Genomic DNA, 17,607 nt, shown 5'->3' on the forward strand with positions numbered 1-17,607 from the left:
TGGAAAATTATTGAATAAACTAAATTTGTTGATGCTGAATCTGAATAAGTTTTCAAGTCTTACAACTGTGTATTTTGCATGTTAAAAATTAATAAAAAAAAAAAATAGTAAATTTCATAGTGACCCACATTAAACGCCTAAAGGTAGGCAATTTCATAAAAAAGAAGTCTTACTTTCGCAAAAATATGCTATTTTCAAATAAAACTTATATGTTAACATCAATTTTAACTCAAAGCTATGTTGAATAAATAAAAGTTTCTTGTAAGTCATCTGATATTATAAGGCGTCGATGGGAGGCGAAAGGCAGTCTTTTTACATAGTTTTAATACACATCCAAAAAGTCATTAAATCAGACGTAATTGGCCCAAAATAATTATTAAAATATATTCACACAGTTGATTTACGTCAAAAGTTTATATATTGAAACAGAATTGTAGCGTCCTCAGTGGTTGAAGGACGTGGATCTCATAGTGATCAAGTTCACCCCGTTGATCACTACCCCCCAGATTACGGTATACTTTAGAACTAAGTTATTCCAAGTTTTATCATGTGAAATGAGATTTGATCACGAATTTCTCCATGGATTGGAGAAATTGAGAACGTTCAGGAATTTATTCAGAGATATTTGAAAAAAAATCTTGTACAGAAAAAACCCTAGAATTTCCTACGTAGAGTTCCCTTGTGTGTTCCTTCCACCCTTTTCATAATGGCCCTCTAGGAAATTCTTCAATTATTCCTACAGACTTTTATCCAGTGGTTTAACTTGGAATTACATTAGTGATTTTTTTCAGTAATTTGAGCTTGAACTCTTCAAAAAATCCTTCAGAGATATATCTAGAGAACCCCTCAATCTAATTTCTCTAGAAAGAATTTTAGTTCTTCACTAAAACTCAAGTAGTGCCTCGTAGCTGTTTTTGTATGATTGGCTTCAAATAGCTTATGCACAAACTTCTTTGAAAGTTTTTTCAGAAGTCCCAAATTTCTTACAGCAGCTCTTCAAGGAATTCTTCTAGGAATTTACTCAAGGTTTTTCTTTAGGATGTTCCCCTGAAAATTTCGATTAATTTTACACAAATTTCTAGTGTATTTGCACCAAGAATTTCTCCGAATGTTCCGAATCCTCTAGGGCAAATCAGAAGATTCCCTACAAAAAGTTTTTTTTTTAAATTTTAGATGAGGTTTTTGAAGATTTCCGCCAGAGGCTAATTCAGATTTAGTAGGACTAGTACATACAGAATTTCGCAAAACAATCATCCAGAGTTTTTTTTTTCTATTTCTCGACGAATTCCGCAAATAGTTCTAAGAATCTAAAATTTTTTTAGATATTCCATAAGAACATATACTAGGAGTGAATGTATAAACTTTTTCAAGAGTTCTTATATACAATACTCTTGGAAGATTTTTTTTCTTTCGTCGTGTTTTTTTCTCAATTGGAAGAATCTCTGAGGATAATCGTTTATGATTTTTTTAGGAAAACTATCAAAGATTTTTTTTTCGCAAGAATTTTCAGGTTTTGCTTAACAGCATAAAATTAGACAAAAATGATAATCCCACACTTTTGCACCATTCCATTACAGAAGCGGGAAATTACCTTCTCACCAGGCTTGGGATTGATCACCGTTAGTGGTCATGTTCAAATAACGAATGCCAGTTTGGCGTCTTCAGTATCGTGCAATCGCAATAGGCTCATGAAATCGTCAAGTACGTTGCTCGAGAACTTGATGTGTAGCTAGCATGCATTGGAATACGACGTTCAGTTACCATAAAGAAAACAACTGAACGTTTTAGGAAAAACGACCTTCACTGACAGTGAAATGACGGTCGTGAGGGATTGCCACAATATGCTTACCATCCAGTATAGATGAATTTCGTTCGTATGGTTTTATTTGAGTGGACTACGTTTTCTTGGGTACTCGCTAAGCGGACTCTAGCCTGGGCTCTATTAAAACTATGTCGACGCCAAAGGTCATTTTTTGATACGAGACACCTTGTGCATCGGCATTTTCTTAGAATAGGTATTTAGATACAGTAATTAATTAGCTACGCAGAAGCAGTCAAACACCAGTTCTCACCGGGAGTGCAGTTTTTTAAATGGTCGCCCAATAGATGGCAAAATATCATCTTCCACTTAGAATATTGTTAAAAAAAATATTACCGGGGCCAGGTTGAAATTGAAGGATGCCCGTTTGTTATAAAGTCAATCACAACAATTGGCATCAGTGGAAGAAATTGTTGAAACGTTGCTTAATTGGTGTACGATTGAAGTCGGTTCAAAGTCGAGCGAAATTTATTGAATTTGAATGTGGTAAAAGTCCTCTTTTATTTACATGGCAAAAACGAATCATTTGTAAAACGCGGCTTCAATGCAGGTGGTGAGTATGCAAGGCTACTCAACCATAGTTGAAACTCCAGAGAGCGTATGTTATCGGAGGAACGCATCGCACTTTCCTCTTATACTATCCAAGGAATGCGTTCAGAACATCAACGATAGCCTGTTATGAGATTCCGAGTCAGCGGTACCAGCTGGATCTGTGTACTAAAAGACTCTTCGTAGGTTGGATTATCCTCTCCTGCTGATCAAATGCATAACTCAGGAAAGAAATATTTTTTAAGCCCTGGAGCCATCCAAATTCGTCCTTCATCTGAAAGAGAAGATAACACGTATACATGTGCAGACTGGCTAGCTAATAATATTGAGGAACAAACCTTTGAATAAGTCCATTTCAATTCAATAAATCAAAAAGGTACTGCCACGCGTTCCAAAAATTGTGTCGATTGGTTCAAAATTGGCTGAGTTATAGCAGAAAGTGCCCAAAATAGGAGCCCTGCCGAGATGGTTCCACTTCCCTATTTCCTAAATGGTCATTTGGAAGAAATGTTTAAGAAACTCCCGCTAACGACTAAAACGATTCTTAGAGGATCTCCTGGAGGAATACTTGACGGAAGTTGTCAAGGAATTACTGGAGAAAAGCCTTGAGGTATTCTTGAAGTAATTTGTTAAGAAATTCCTCAACGAGTCCATATAGTAATGTCTACTTTCGCTTCTGTAAGAATTTCGTAGATAACTTCTTCAAGGAATTATTGGAGGACGAAAAAATCCACAGATGAAACTGAGCCAAAAACATTATAAAAATGTGGGGATTCTCAGTTTCATGTACGTTGAAACGTAAAAAATATCAACTAAATTTATTTCGCACGAGAACTTATGTTTATATAAAGTAGAAAATCTCGAAAAAGTTTCGAAGTTTTCTTGTAATTTGAAAAAAAAAATCGCTCTGTTTTCTATTTTATTGATACCAAAATACAAGCATCTACTCAGCTGGCGATCATCTGCGATATCATTGCAAGTAGCCCGGTAAATGATGCCGAAATGACAGCAGACATGACATGGTGACACGCCTGAGAAATGAACCCATAACCATCCGTATACAAAGCAAACGTGTTATCCTGAAGACGACAAGGACGCGCCTTCATCCAAATTGATCATTTTTGTAGTTCTTTGTCAAAATTTCAGATCTTACATCCTTTGAGATGTAACCAGTAAGAAGGAAAAGAATGCTCATTACATCCCTTACCCCCGCACCGCATTTTACATTGTATTCAAAACTCGACGCGTCAAGTAACATTGATTGATTTATTGATCCGACGATCTCATACGCTTCGGTCGTCGAGGATCTCTGAAATTGATGATACACGAAGAAGCCTCAATCGTGCATGACGCCACTTTTAAGACCAATCAGACAGCTCAAAAATTATAAAGTCCTGCTAACGAGTCTCATTTGTCAGCAATACACCGCGGTGCTCGGTGGGAACGTGCCTCGGAGAATGATCTTTCCTCCCCCTACTTTCCACATTAAATTCATTGGTGTCATTCAACAGTAAGCACCCATTTTTGACACGGCTACTTGTAGTCCCGTCTCGCCTGCCCAACAGTGATGCAACGGAGATGATCGGTTGGTACGCGCATTTGATTGATCGTCATTGTTGGCGGCTTAAGCAAAAATGGAGGAACAAAAGTGGGCTTCAATGGCACAAAGAGCTGCTTTTGGGCATCGGCTGGGAAGAGAGCCTGCGCAAAAAAGAACCTCTTTAAAGGAATATCTCATTAATAAGGCTTTGATCATGGTTATTACCGGCTGACACTACAGCAAGGGGCATATTCCGCATGGCGTGATGGTGGTATAATAACACAGGATTGGGCGGATGGCCATGCACATAACGAGAGGCGATGTAAATAAATTTGATTTCGATATCGTGAGAATGCAATTTGCTGGATTTCCCTGAGCCATGCAGCAATCCTTCACACGAGATTGTGCCTTCATTCATCTTGCTCACGGGGGTCGCACACTTTGGAGCAGCAGCAGCTCATCCATCGCGTCGTTAGGCATATCCAACGCTGACTTGAAACACAAGATTAACATGGGCATCATTCATGCCCAAGTGCGTCAAATGTCAAGATTTATTTGTTGTTAAATTATAACAATAACAAAACCCGCAAAAGAACGAGTAATCGTTTCCCACTTCGGCCCGATGTAGTGGGAACATTCAGGGCGCTTCCACCCACTTGCCCTCAAGTGGAGAAAGACGAAATGGTCGTGGTGTAGGAACAGAAACGCCATGAAAGCGTGACAGAGATAGGAGGCGTTCTGTCATTCAACTCTGCCCGGGCAGTCGTTGCCGAGCAGAGCGCGTGAAATAATCTTGTCAAGTGTTTATTTACACTTGTAGACATACAAAAACACAAACAGCTAAATAAATGCGGTCCCTTTCAATGGTCTTATCGAGACACCGGTACTTTGTGTTTTGGTCGCAGGGAATCCCCCCGCTTATTTAGATACCCTGACATTTGTCGGACGAAGCACTGACCAGATGTTTTGGCTTTCTTTACGTTTAGCAACTTTTTCATGCTTTATATGCTTTATTCTGTGTTTGAATTTACATTTTTTTTACAAGTTCTATTGCTATTTTTTTTATCAATATCGTTGAGCAATTCATAATCGACTGAAATTGTTTGTTATTTAATATTTCCTTCTTCTGCTTCTCTTGATTCTTTATCTGCTTCTGCGGCTTCGTTATTCCCGGATTGAAAAAGGGCTGTCTTCTCAGCAAACAGATAAATTTCGTTTGCGTTTACGAGTAACGGGACCCAAGCTGGTTACGCAATCCGAAAAAGGTCTTATTTGCTGCTGCAAAAAGCCTTTTCACTTCATGGGAAACATCACGTAACAACACGTCGCACAAGTGTTCCATGATGAACCAATTCTTCATCTACTTCAATTGCTAACACTTCAAGCACTAACACCACTAAGCCTGCCTCTGTCTCCATCCGCAATCGTGTACTTTGTCTTGGCCAATCGTTGATCGCTAAGCTCATCCTCGCTGTCTCACTCTTCAGACGAGCAACTGCCATACGATCAATTTCCATGACATCAATATCGTCTGCAACTCCGGGAAGCGTGTACAACAGTTCTCCAGTATTGTGCCAGTGTATCTCCTGGATAGCTGCCACATTCTCGCCGACATTCTGCAGTTCACGACGAGCCAGGAGCGCAACATGCGAGGGTTCCTTCAAAGCAGTCATGGTCCAAGATCCGGCTATCCAATCATTGTCCTCGTTGCCTGTTGCCATTTAAACAAATCGTTTGCTCTACTTTTGCTTTTCTCGTTGTTCGAAGGTGTTACCTTTCTAGGTCTAACTGACGAGACACGGCATATCATACTGAGCCGCTGAATGACCAGAACAGACGCTGTATGAGCCCCATCGCCTCGGTGAACAGATGCTCGGGGCATATATCCTCAGTCTAGCTGAAGTCAGATGGATAACAATGTTTAGGTTGCACTACCGGCCAAGCGCACAACTTTCAGCTGGTAGACTTTGTCATCGATTGAGTGGAAACATGGGGTACAAACTTGTGAGAATTTGAACTATGTTGGACGCTGCTTTCAAGTTGTCGACTCACCAATTGGCAGTCCATAGTCGTTGGTTTCATGATTTCAGTCAAGATGTCTCTCAAACTTCAAAATAGCTTGTTTATCTCCCTTCGATCCACACAGCAGTATTATCAATGCTACGTAGTTACACTACAAAAATGTACTGCAAAACCAAGCAGCATTTTAACCAGCAATATGAGCTCACTCATCAACTTAGACTTTTTCAAAGAGAAACTCGCTACGTGCTGCACTGCGCCATCATAAAAAAAACTGAATCTATTACATTATATGTTAGTGGACATTAGAGTGGGTCAACGTTGTATGGAGAAACTTTAAATTTGATCGTATCAACCCGGAACAAAGGTTTTTCAATCTATATTAGCGTCCAAAACAACTGTGCAAAATTTGGGAGCGATTGGTTGCGTCCCCGTATTCCGCATTGTGATTGAAATTTGTATGGAAGTTAGTATGGGAAAACGTACTTTTTTGCATTTTACTCATAAGTTGGATTCTTTTGTCAAACACCATGTAACTAATAACGTTAAAGTATAGCCTAGGTTATGCCAAAAAACTTTGCCGAAGACCGCAAAGTGATCCGACGCTTGTGAAAAAAGTTATTCGCCTGGTAACTTAGGCCAAAAATTGAGATTTTATTATTGATGTTATTCCTTTACATGTTAAATGTTAAGCACCACCGGGTAATCTGACCGTTATAACTTTTTTCACAAGCGTCGGATCACTTTGCGATCTTCGGCAAAGTTTTTCGGCATATCTTAGGCTATACTTCATCGACATTGGTAAGATAGTTTTAGACCAAAAAATTCAATTTATGACAAAAATGCAAAAAAGCACGTTTTCCCATACTAAATTCCATACAAATTTCAATCGCAATGCGGAATGCGGGGAAGCAACCAATCGCTCCCAAATTTTGCACAGTTATTTTGGACGCTAAAAGGAATCGTAAAAGCTTTGTTCCAAAAAATCGACTTTGTTGACCCAGTCTAGTGGACATATTTTAGACTCTTTTGTTAGTTCCATTGAGTTACCAGGGTTGACCTTTACATTATATTAATCATCCCAAATAATATCATTACTGTAGAAAGATGTTCTGTACTTCAGTTCGGGGAGCAAATTATGAAAATAAAATTGCTTGCATAAAACGTTTGATCACGGCCTGTCTCAAAGGTGTAACTAACCAAACCATCAGAGACAAACATTAATGAATGAAACACAGACAGTTCAACGGCCGCCATTTTGAATCCGTGGTCCAAAATATACACCCAAAGCATGTGTGGGATTTGCATTTCACCTTCATGAATATCCAAATCCAATCGACAGATTATCATCACATCGCGATGGAACTGGTTATCAGGCAGATGAAAATTTCATTCATGTCCGTCTGGGTCGTCTATTAACGATTCGCTCCTGGAGTCTGTGAGTCGATGACCATTTATCTGTCGACATCGGCGTCGCGTCCTCCACGACCACGCCACCGGTCGCAATAACAGCTTCTTGAAACCAGGTGAAAACAGAGTCGACGAAGAAACTGGTTTTCTCCTTAGGAAGCCTCTTTCGCTCTCCTCCGGAGTTGGTTGTTGGCTCTGCGGCGCGCTGCTGGGGGCTCTCGGCGAGTAGTTCGACCAATACCAAAAGACGACGACGATTAGCAGCAGCAGTAGGAGCAACAGCAGCGGCAGCCAGCACCCAGTGGCGAATCGACCACATATTCGAGGCAGGGCCGTTTATTTTATTGAGCACCACAACAGAACACCTCCAAACATTTTTTTCGTTTGCCTGTTGCTTACCTTGGCTCTCACGGATGCCTGCGATGATATGCTGGGGATAGCAATACGGGTGATATCGGAAGAACACGTATTTTTAGGAGAGCAAACAGCGATGCACGGCGAAAATTTGATCGAAGAAGTCAACCAAATGTATGCGTAAAGAGCTGATTGGTATTTCAAATTAATATTTTTTATATCATATTCACAAAACTTTATTTCGCAGTATAATTTTGCTTCGTAAGTCTGTATTGAAGTAAAAATGTGTAAAAATTCAAGACCGAAATAAATATGTAGTTTTAAAGTGTGTAAAATCTGTGCGGTTCGTTGCTTATCGTTGAAGTCTCTAACATAATTATTGACAAAACGCAAAATATCTCGGGATTATGTCCAACATAACGCACACAGTGTTCAGAAAAAAATTCAAATCGAACAGAAAAGACACAAAATAATCGAAATGTCAGTAAATGATATTTCATCTCAATACATTTTTATTTAAAAATTTCAAATTTCAAGGAATCGGTAATATCAATATCCATCCGGTACTGTGCACCCTCGCCTTCCAGATGAGACAATGTGGAACAGTGCGGAAACTAAAAAACCACATGAGTTAGCATTTTAGGATTTTACAACCTTCTGCGGAAGACATGAAACAGAAGGAAGACATGAAGAAAAACACAGCCTGAAGCATGGCGAGGAAGCGGTAAAGGGATATGGAAACCTACATTTAATATTCGTGGTTTTCCAGTTTTCCTTTGCGGCCTGCGTTCTGTTTACTGCCCGGTTGTTACATGTGATCTAGACGAAGGTCTGACCAAAAATGATAATAACAAACACCTGAACAAATCTCGTCTCGGACTGGAGTGCGATACCGAATCGTATGGCTACAAGTGCCCGATACAAAAGAGCTAAACAAACATAATCCTCAACTCTGAACAGTTCTTTTCACTTCCTAGAACTTGGAAGGGCAAACACAGAGATACATCGTGCTGCAAGCGGCAATCGATGGTCAATCCTGCTTAAACATTTCTCGAATGGATAACGCTATTATAAAATCATCAGATTTAGAGGGAAAGTTGATTAGCCAAACGGATTACAGCCGGCTTCTGCTTGCATCGGAACTAATCCAGATTAGAGAGTCGAGCACTTGCTTTCCAATATTCGTTCGTCTGCTTCGGGAAGTGTTGTTCGAAGAACACTGTTTACATTACACAAATTCTTACAAAATGTTCTTACAATTGTACTTTATCAAGTATTCAAAGCATTCAATCTTTTAGCTCGAAAGTAAAACAACTATCCCTGCATTCCGTGTTAGAAGAATCAGCTGATACTTTCTGTTCCATTGATAAAAAATATGAAAACTGAGAGTCAAACTGTATTAAAACCAGGATAGTTTGTAAAGTATCTAAATACTGCTTTTATTAAGGTGAAACATCAAGACTTCCCATTTCAATTTTACATACTTTAAAGGCACAAATCTGGCGAACGAAGCACAAGTCGGCCATTGTAGCAGGCATATTTGTTTTCTTTGAAGTTTCTCCTTAAACAAACACATCTAGATTGGCAAACCATTACAGCAGCCAACAAAAATCTGTAGATGTTATGATTACAGGAGTCATGAGCCAATTACCTGAATGAATAAGTTGTTAAAAAAAAGTTACTAGATGGGCTCATGTATTATTTTTAGTGTAAACTAGCTGTACCCGGCAAACTTTGTCTTGCCTACTGCGTTTTTTGACGTTTCAAGTCCCTATCCAAGCCCAAGTCCCCGTTCAAAATGTATGAAACCCCGATTTTCAAAGACTCTCAATTTTCCCATGTTTTTTGGTTCATAAACCTTCCTTGAGTTAAAAATAACAGAACAACATTTAGACGACCCAAATCGGACCATCCGTTCGCAAGTTATGCGCGGTCCCACGTATGCCACTGCATTTTTATATATATTAGACTGGGTCAACAAAGTCGATTTTTCGGAACAAAGCTTTTTCGATTCCTTTTAGCGTTCAAAACAACTGTGCAAAATTTGGGAGTGATTGGTTGCATCCCCGTATTCCGCATTGCAATTGAAATTTGTATGGAATTTAGTATGGAAAAACGTGCTTTTTTGTATTTTTCTCATAAATTGAAATTTTTCGTCTAAAACAATCTAACTAATGACGTTAAAATATAGTCTAGAATATGCCGAAAAACTTCGCCGAAGACCGCAAAGTGATCCGTCACTTGTGAAAAAAGTTATAACGTACAGATTGCCCGGTGGTGCTAAACATTTAACATGTAAAGGAATAACATCAATAATAAAATCTCAATTTTTGGCCTAAGTTACCAGGCTAATAACTTTTTACACATGCGTCGGATCACTTTGCGGCCTTCGGCAAAGTTTTTCGGCATATCCTAGACTATATTTTAACGTCATTAGTTAGATTGTTTTTAGACGAGAGCGCGTGCGGGTGTTTAATTTTTGCGCTGTCATTTTTTTTCGCTTCCGCGAGTTTTTGATTTAAGGGCTGTTATAAGAATAATTAATGAAGCAAATGTCAATTAGTTACGCGGTCGAGAGATAAATCGTCGTGCAAGGTTGCATCGTGCCATGGCTCTGGCTCTACCGAACTAAAATGAGATACCGGTAACGAAATCTGCCGAAAGTGTGCTTCGCAACCGCACGTCCGGGAAGTGTTTCACAGTGATTCAACCGTCCGTGACAAAATGAAGAGTGCTTCTGGACCAATTCTGGACATCCACTGCTCTTGGTCTACCTGTGAGCCTGAACGTTGCCCAACCGCATCCTTTGGAGTACTCTTCCACTAACTACACCTATAGGTGTAGTTATAGAAAGATATACAACTATAGAACAATACCCATATCCCCTTGACACCTAGGCCTGAGAGGTCGTAGAACTTTCTATAGATGTATACATCTTTGTTAGGTGTCTAACTAACCATCCCTCCAAATTCCTCAGCAATCGCAAGGACGAGGCCAGGACAACCCTCGGCTGTTGGAGAATTGTGTCAGTCTTGTCGAGAAGTCAGAGATAAGTCCCCAATCTTTGTTTTTTTGGTATCCGACGGGAAGGAGGCAATCCTCATAACTATGGTCTAGGGCTGTACTGCCTACGAAACTTGTGCGACTTGCTTAATGCTAATGTTTACTTTTTTAGTGGTAACCAGGTAAATGATTAAACCATAACAATTTCTTATATGCTTTTTCGCCAAGGAAAGCACCCCATTAAACCCTATCCAATTTCCAACTCTAGATATCTATGAAGTGGGCCAAGTTCTTGGACACATTCTGAGTAGATATCTAACCAACATTTCCTCCCCATCCCCGCTGATCGTAAGGACCTGGCCAGGTGTCGAGAGTTCGTTAAATGAAAGGTTTGTCAAGTCCCAGGCAACTTTTCTGGCGCATTAAACGTCTCTATCGACAGCCACCCCAGGATGTGTACGGTCGGCTATGCTATGCTATGCTATGCTATTAGTTAGATTGTTTTAGACGAAAAATTCAAATTCATGAGAAAAATGCAAAAAAGCACGATTTCCCATACTAAATTCCATACAAATTTCAATTGCAATGCGGAATACGGAGACGCAACCAATCACTCCCAAATTTTGCACAGTTGTTTTGGACGCTAATATAGATTGAAAAAGGTTTGTTCGGGGTTGATACGATCAAATTTAAAGTTTCTCCATACAACGTTGACTCACTCTAATATATATAGATGTGTTGCTTGTAGTGAAATATCGAAAAACAAAAAACGTAAAAGTCTCTAAACTAATTCTCCAAACAAAATAATAATAAAATTTAACGAATAGATTCCAAAGTATTTTTAAAGGAATTCATGGAGAAATTTTTTGGACAATTACAGTAAACCCATACACTACGCAGGTAGACTAATTTTTGACCATTTCAGACCCCCATCACATTGGTCCACGAACCAGATTTACGAGGAAAGATGCATTCAGCGCCTTTAAATGATTTTTTAGACAAATAAGATCTTCTACAAAGTTGCCTCTAATAATAAGGCCCTCTTTCAAATGTGCACTTAAATTAGGGTGGTCCATATTTTCAAAGAAGTTTGAAAGCAAACTTTTTTAGTTGCAAGAATTTCTATATACATTCTCCGGGAATGTTGAAGATCTATCAATTTCGAGCAAGTTTGCTGAAGACAATTTTTATTTAGCTTCAAAGTTGACCGATCTAGAGATATTTCTCTGATTTAGCTTAGGGTGGTTCAAGAAAAACCGGTTTACTGGCATTAACTTTTCCAGTTTCGACTTTTCATCAAAGTCGCCCGAGAATCACTTGTAGAGAATTTGAAGACGCGTCGGTTCGTGCGCTGAGATGGTCGTTACCTCTTTTGGTTCAATAGTTCCAGGTGTTTTTCTTGAAAAATCATAGTTTTTTGAAAAAGTGATATGGCGGGTTGGGGCAAACATAAAAAATATCTTTTGCCCGCCTTCAAAAGAAGAAGCAAAAAATACTTGAAAAGTGCCTACACTCTTAAAAAATAGGAATTTACTTGGGACGAAAACCATCAACGTATACGTAAACATTCTATGACTCAATTTTACAACCATTATGTAAGCTCGAGTTGGTTGCACAAAATGTCAACAAACCTATCTGACCAGGTACGTAGATTCAATTTTACATTTATCATCCATCATTCAACTCGATAATAAAGCCGAGAGGTGTAGTGGTTGCCTCTCAATCAAAGGACCGGTGTTCGAATCCAAGCCAGAATTTCGCAATGTATTTTACTTTCATGTTTTATCTGTCGATTCGGTTCTAGGGATTGCTAGCTCGACTTTACTCGTGCTAGAAGGCGTAAATTTGAGTGAAAAGGGCCGCTCCTTTTATGTGCATCCAAGTGAACTTAAATTTACATGATTTTTTCCAAGAGTGTATTTTCCTAGAAAAGCATCAATATCTTTTGAACGGAATGACGTAGCATCACTTACAAGCCAATCCAATGGGTTAAAGTCAGTCATATAAAAATTAACACTAAAAATTATCAAGCTCTATGGACTTAAAAACCGGCAACAACAAATCACTCACCTTTCATTCGTCATTTTGAAACAAACACCTCTTTGCATTTTATCAAAACATAAAGCCTGACAAAATCGCGGCATGTTACACCTTAACCCACAGGAAAACAGACGTCATACTCTTGTCGCACTTCGTTGATCAGTTGGTCAATTGGCCACTCGCGCCGCTCAAATCGTTTTTGTTCCTGTTTGATGTTTGCTCACTACCGCCATCTAATGGTTGCTTGACCAAGCACAGTGATTAGTATTGGGCGATTACGTTTTCGTGACGATGTTTTTAATTGGAATTTGTTCCAAAAGTTACGTCAGTTTCTCCGTGGCCTTAAGTTGATGGTTTTCTAATCGGTCGCTGGAATTGGTCTGGATTTCCGGATGTCTACCTCAGTCTGCGTCACATAATCAATTTGCACGTTTGGAAATTCCAGTTACAAATCCAAAAAAGTCCAATTCATTTCAATGATTTTGCTACATACACAACACACCCACACCGCTCGTTTATCATTATCTCGCCATTGGCATTGGCAGGTCCAAACCCAAACATGTCAAAATAAAAAGACATTGATGTGATACCGAAAGTCATTTAATAGCCAGTGTGAAATAAGGGAATCTAGCAAATCAGTATACACATTCTTCTTCTATGATATAATTGCCGACACAAACAGACGTTCCCAACCGTTTGGATGCCATGAGTGAGATTGATTTTGTTTAGAATATGGTACAATGTTCAAAGCTACTAACAACTAACAAGTCATGTAGATTTACAGAGAAACTGACATCACACTCGACTCGTACTTCACTGATCGCCTTTCTAACGGTTGATTAAACTATTCAGTAGGTGGTCGATTGGCCATTCACAGCGCTGACACAGTTTTTGCTCTTGTTTGATGTTTGCTCATTATCGCCATCTAGTGATGATCGGCCAAACACAGCATGATTATGATTGAGCAATTACGTTTTCGTAATGATGCTAAATATTTATTGCAATTTGTTTTTAGTGCCACGTCTGTTTCTCTGTGGTAGAATTTTTGTTGTATTTTATATGTTACTTAGAATTGTTTTATCAATAACGTTCGTTTTATTAAAGTTTTGAAAACATTCAAAATCAAACATTTTATCCTTCAAAAATTATATCAGGGGTCAGTCCGTTTTACAGGGAACAGCATAGCTGAGTTTTTAAGGGTTAAAAAGGGTAAAATTATCCTAATTTTAAGTTTGGAGCCACTTTAAGCCTGATTTTGCTAGGCAGCCCGGACCCTACTTGCCGGGCAAAGCAAACCCTCAAGCCTTCAACTCTACAGGAAACCCAATACAGCTGCAGCATCACAATGAACGGAAAATGTTCGAGGCTACTTCTTTCTTCCCGCTGCCTATCTTAATATCATCGCACAAATGCGCAACCAGATTGACAGGCAAGATAGCAATCGTTTCACAACCGCACACAGACACCCCTATACAACAAATCACACAACAACCGATCATCGGTGCCCGGTCCCTTGATCAGGAGAGGACCTCACGCAGAATCCGGCCAAAAGTTTGAAAAGCAACTTCTTGTGCATCTCTCCCTTCTGTTCGGTCTCGATCGGGGCTTTTGTTGCCCGTCATTGTCATCGATACAGTTTATTTTCCCTTCCCGATGGCCAACCGTTCACATGCGTAACCTCAAAAAGCCAAACTGTGGTGCCGTTCCTAGGGGAAGCCGGTGCATTATGTACAGGTCTACAAGCGTTACGATTGATAGCGTTCGTATCACCTGCGAAGCAAACAAACTGACCAGTTCTCGCGAAAATTGAAGTAACTTTTTCTAAGATGCGAATGAAGAAGCCCAAGAAAGTTGAGCAAACTGGAATTGCGTTTGTGTGATCCCATGCCATGCTTTAGTCTAGATAAATGCTCAGCGAACTCATAAAGTGTATATTTCCCCATCACCCCCTAATGTAGGTATTTGATGCCTCTGCCATGTCAGCACCGTTTCTCTGCGCTGAAGAAAAGAGAATCACAATATTGAAAGAGATGAGCTGAGCATCCCACGCAGATAATTGAATCTTGTTTCGTTTCCAGAGGATAGGATACGGGAAAGAGAGAAGAGCTGAGGCTTACCCGACCTGTGGGTATGGTGAGATCGGTGATGGGAAAAGGAAGGAACTATTGCGGCTAAAAGAGGGTGTAATAAATCAATAGATAGTAAAAATGTAAACCACAGCATGGCGCCGCGGTACCTTTTCAAGCCATTTCATTCTACTCTGTTTATCCTATTAATCTATTGTTATGCGTTGTGGGTATCCGATTCGGAATGTTTTTTTGAAATTCGGCACCAATTTTAGAGCAGTATTTGTACTTTTTTCTATTTTTATACTTCTTGGACTCTAGTTATTTGTATTATTGAAGTTTGTCAAGCTAAATTGTCTACGTAACATATGTGGCTACGCAATCTGTGTCGATCTGTGCCAAAAACAACAAAAACTACATTTCTTAATAAAAATAAGCATTTATGTTGTATACACAATTCTTGAATTCATTAGACAGGCCTGGTGGTCTAGTGGCTACCGTTTCTGATACACATTCACAAAGTCCTGGGAAACAAAATGCATTTATTTCATCAGAATGTTATTAAGATAACTTCTTCAAAAATATTTTGGTGTATACAACGTCCCCACTGGAACACAGCCACTTTCGATTTTAAAAACTTTCAAAAAATCTAAAACGCATAATCATAATCCTTTTTCTATGATCCTTTCAATCACCAATGTTTTAAGTTGTAAAGTAGACTATTAGTACCAGCACTCATACCTTTAATCTTCTTATTTCAGACTCGTCCCAGACGAATCATGCAAGTGGATGCTTCACAGCTGACAGTACAGTGCAGACAGCCAACGGTGAGAAACGAAAACTCAGCGACCTACGAATTGGCGAACAAGTACTTAGCGTGGACAGTTCGGGCAATACGGTGTACAGCGAAGTGATGATGTTCATGGACCGCGATACTCACCAAAGCCGAGAATTCGTCCACATTGAAGCCGACGGCGGTGCGCATCTAACCGTCACTCCGGCTCACCTGGTTCTGGTGTGGCAGAGACAAGACGGTAAATCACTCTACTTATTTGCCGATCGCGTACAGGAAGGTGACTACATCTTAGTCAACATCAACAGCATACTAGAGCCTCGGAAGGTGCTGAGGATATCTGCGAAACTATCGCAGGGGGTGTACGCTCCACTAACTAGAGAGGGTACGATTGTGGTGGACTCGATAGCTGCCTCATGCTACGCTCTCATCGATAGCCAATCGGTGGCTCATCTTAGCTTCCTGCCATACCGAGCAGTGCAAAAACTTATGAATCTATTTAGGAGTAGCAGTCAAAGCCGCAGCTTAAGTCTACCTCGACACGAAGGCATCCATTGGTATGCCAAAACGCTGTACGCGATCAAAGATTTTGTCATACCGAACGATTGGCTATACCACTAGTGATGCTACGTGTAGCCTTAACCATCGAAAAATCTGCCAATTATGTGTAAATAGTGTAAATTACTAACATAGAATCGAAAATAGCTTCCATTGTTTCTCATTGATATGAAACAATTTAAATGCAAAAGCGAGAGGGTATGTGAGATCTACTTAAATTATACTCGAATGAAAGCGACAGTACTGAATGTGTTTCCCATCCAGAAAATTTGAAATTTAAAATGCAAATATTCAATGTGCAGATTGGGAAGAGTAAAGTTATTTTACTTGCTTAGCAAACTTCGGAATGTTTGAGAAACGCTCCCTGATATTGTAACACAAAATGTTGACGAAAAACGAAGCGGTTCAATCTTAATTGTAATGTGAAACGATGTCTAGTGCTCTTAAGTAGGATCAATATCAAATAATTTATTTTTAATTATTTTTGTAAAATATTTTAAATTAACGAGTTGTAATTTGAAACCCAAAAACCTAATTGTTAATATTTTGAACAAATTTGGCCAGTGACTACTAATCAGCTTTTCATTACAAGTGCAAAATGATTTGTAGAAAACAAAGTGAAAATATCAGTCAAAGCGATGAAGCAGTACGATTTGATGTAATATTTATCAAATAGCATTACAAGAAAAGTGATATCTAATTATAATTTATAGTCTTTACACAATGACAAATAATTTATGAACAAGCTGCAACTCATAGCACTCGTGTACATATAGAAATTAATTTCAAAAGCTGAAAAGCCGTCAAACCTTACACGCACTGAAACGCATGCATTCCGACTCAACGTGAAACGTTTCAAATCGAATGGACAAAGCTCCATACGCTTCTTTACCGACTATCGAAACGCGAAAGCTTCCTATAACTGTTCGCTTACTAAGGCGTTATGCTACGCTCTGAAACGCTTCCCCGTTGAAGGCAATGGAAGAAAAAAAAAACGGCCGAAAGCAAACGCCAGCCTCACATCTGTTTGTAATCGAACTCCCAGAAGCAGCGTGTTGTTACGTTTCAACAACTGCAGAAAGCAAGCTGTCTGTCATCATATTGCATCGCATGTTATTTCTGTAAATATAGCCAAATTGAAGAGAACGCGCGGTTCAAATGTAAAAAAGATCAAATAAACAATGTTGTTATTCAAAACAATGAAAATTGCTCGTTTTGCGTATATAGAAAGTTGCGAAAAATAGAAAGCCATTCATGACTGTTTATCATCGTCCCATTTCCATAGAATTGGAAAGTCTTTCTGAACTTTGCAGCAGAATAATCAGTTACGAAGCCAACAAGGTGAAGGTGTCTAGATGGATTTAGAAGGATAATTTAGTTTTCGTGTTTCGCATTTACAGTTATATCAAAAAGTCAGAGGTGGGCACATTTCTGTTAATCCGTTAATCTTTAATTA

At 39.2% G+C, this 17,607-nt stretch overlaps 1 protein-coding gene across 1 annotated transcript in view; it reads left to right on the forward strand.

Annotated features, from left to right (window-relative positions):
* LOC109423199 (protein hedgehog) overlaps window positions 1-17,357 on the forward strand; it is an 82,968-nt gene extending 65,611 nt beyond the window's left edge. Inside the window, exon 3 of the mRNA XM_029873771.2 lies at window positions 15,562-17,357. Coding sequence (XP_029729631.2) covers window positions 15,562-16,214 — 653 coding nt within the window. The 3' untranslated portion in view covers window positions 16,215-17,357. The remainder of the gene's footprint in view (window positions 1-15,561) is intronic.
* The last annotated feature ends 250 nt before the right edge of the window (window positions 17,358-17,607 follow it).

The sequence above is a fragment of the Aedes albopictus genome, chromosome 1 (assembly GCF_035046485.1).
Source record: "Aedes albopictus strain Foshan chromosome 1, AalbF5, whole genome shotgun sequence".
NCBI classification, from domain to species: domain Eukaryota; kingdom Metazoa; phylum Arthropoda; class Insecta; order Diptera; family Culicidae; genus Aedes; species Aedes albopictus.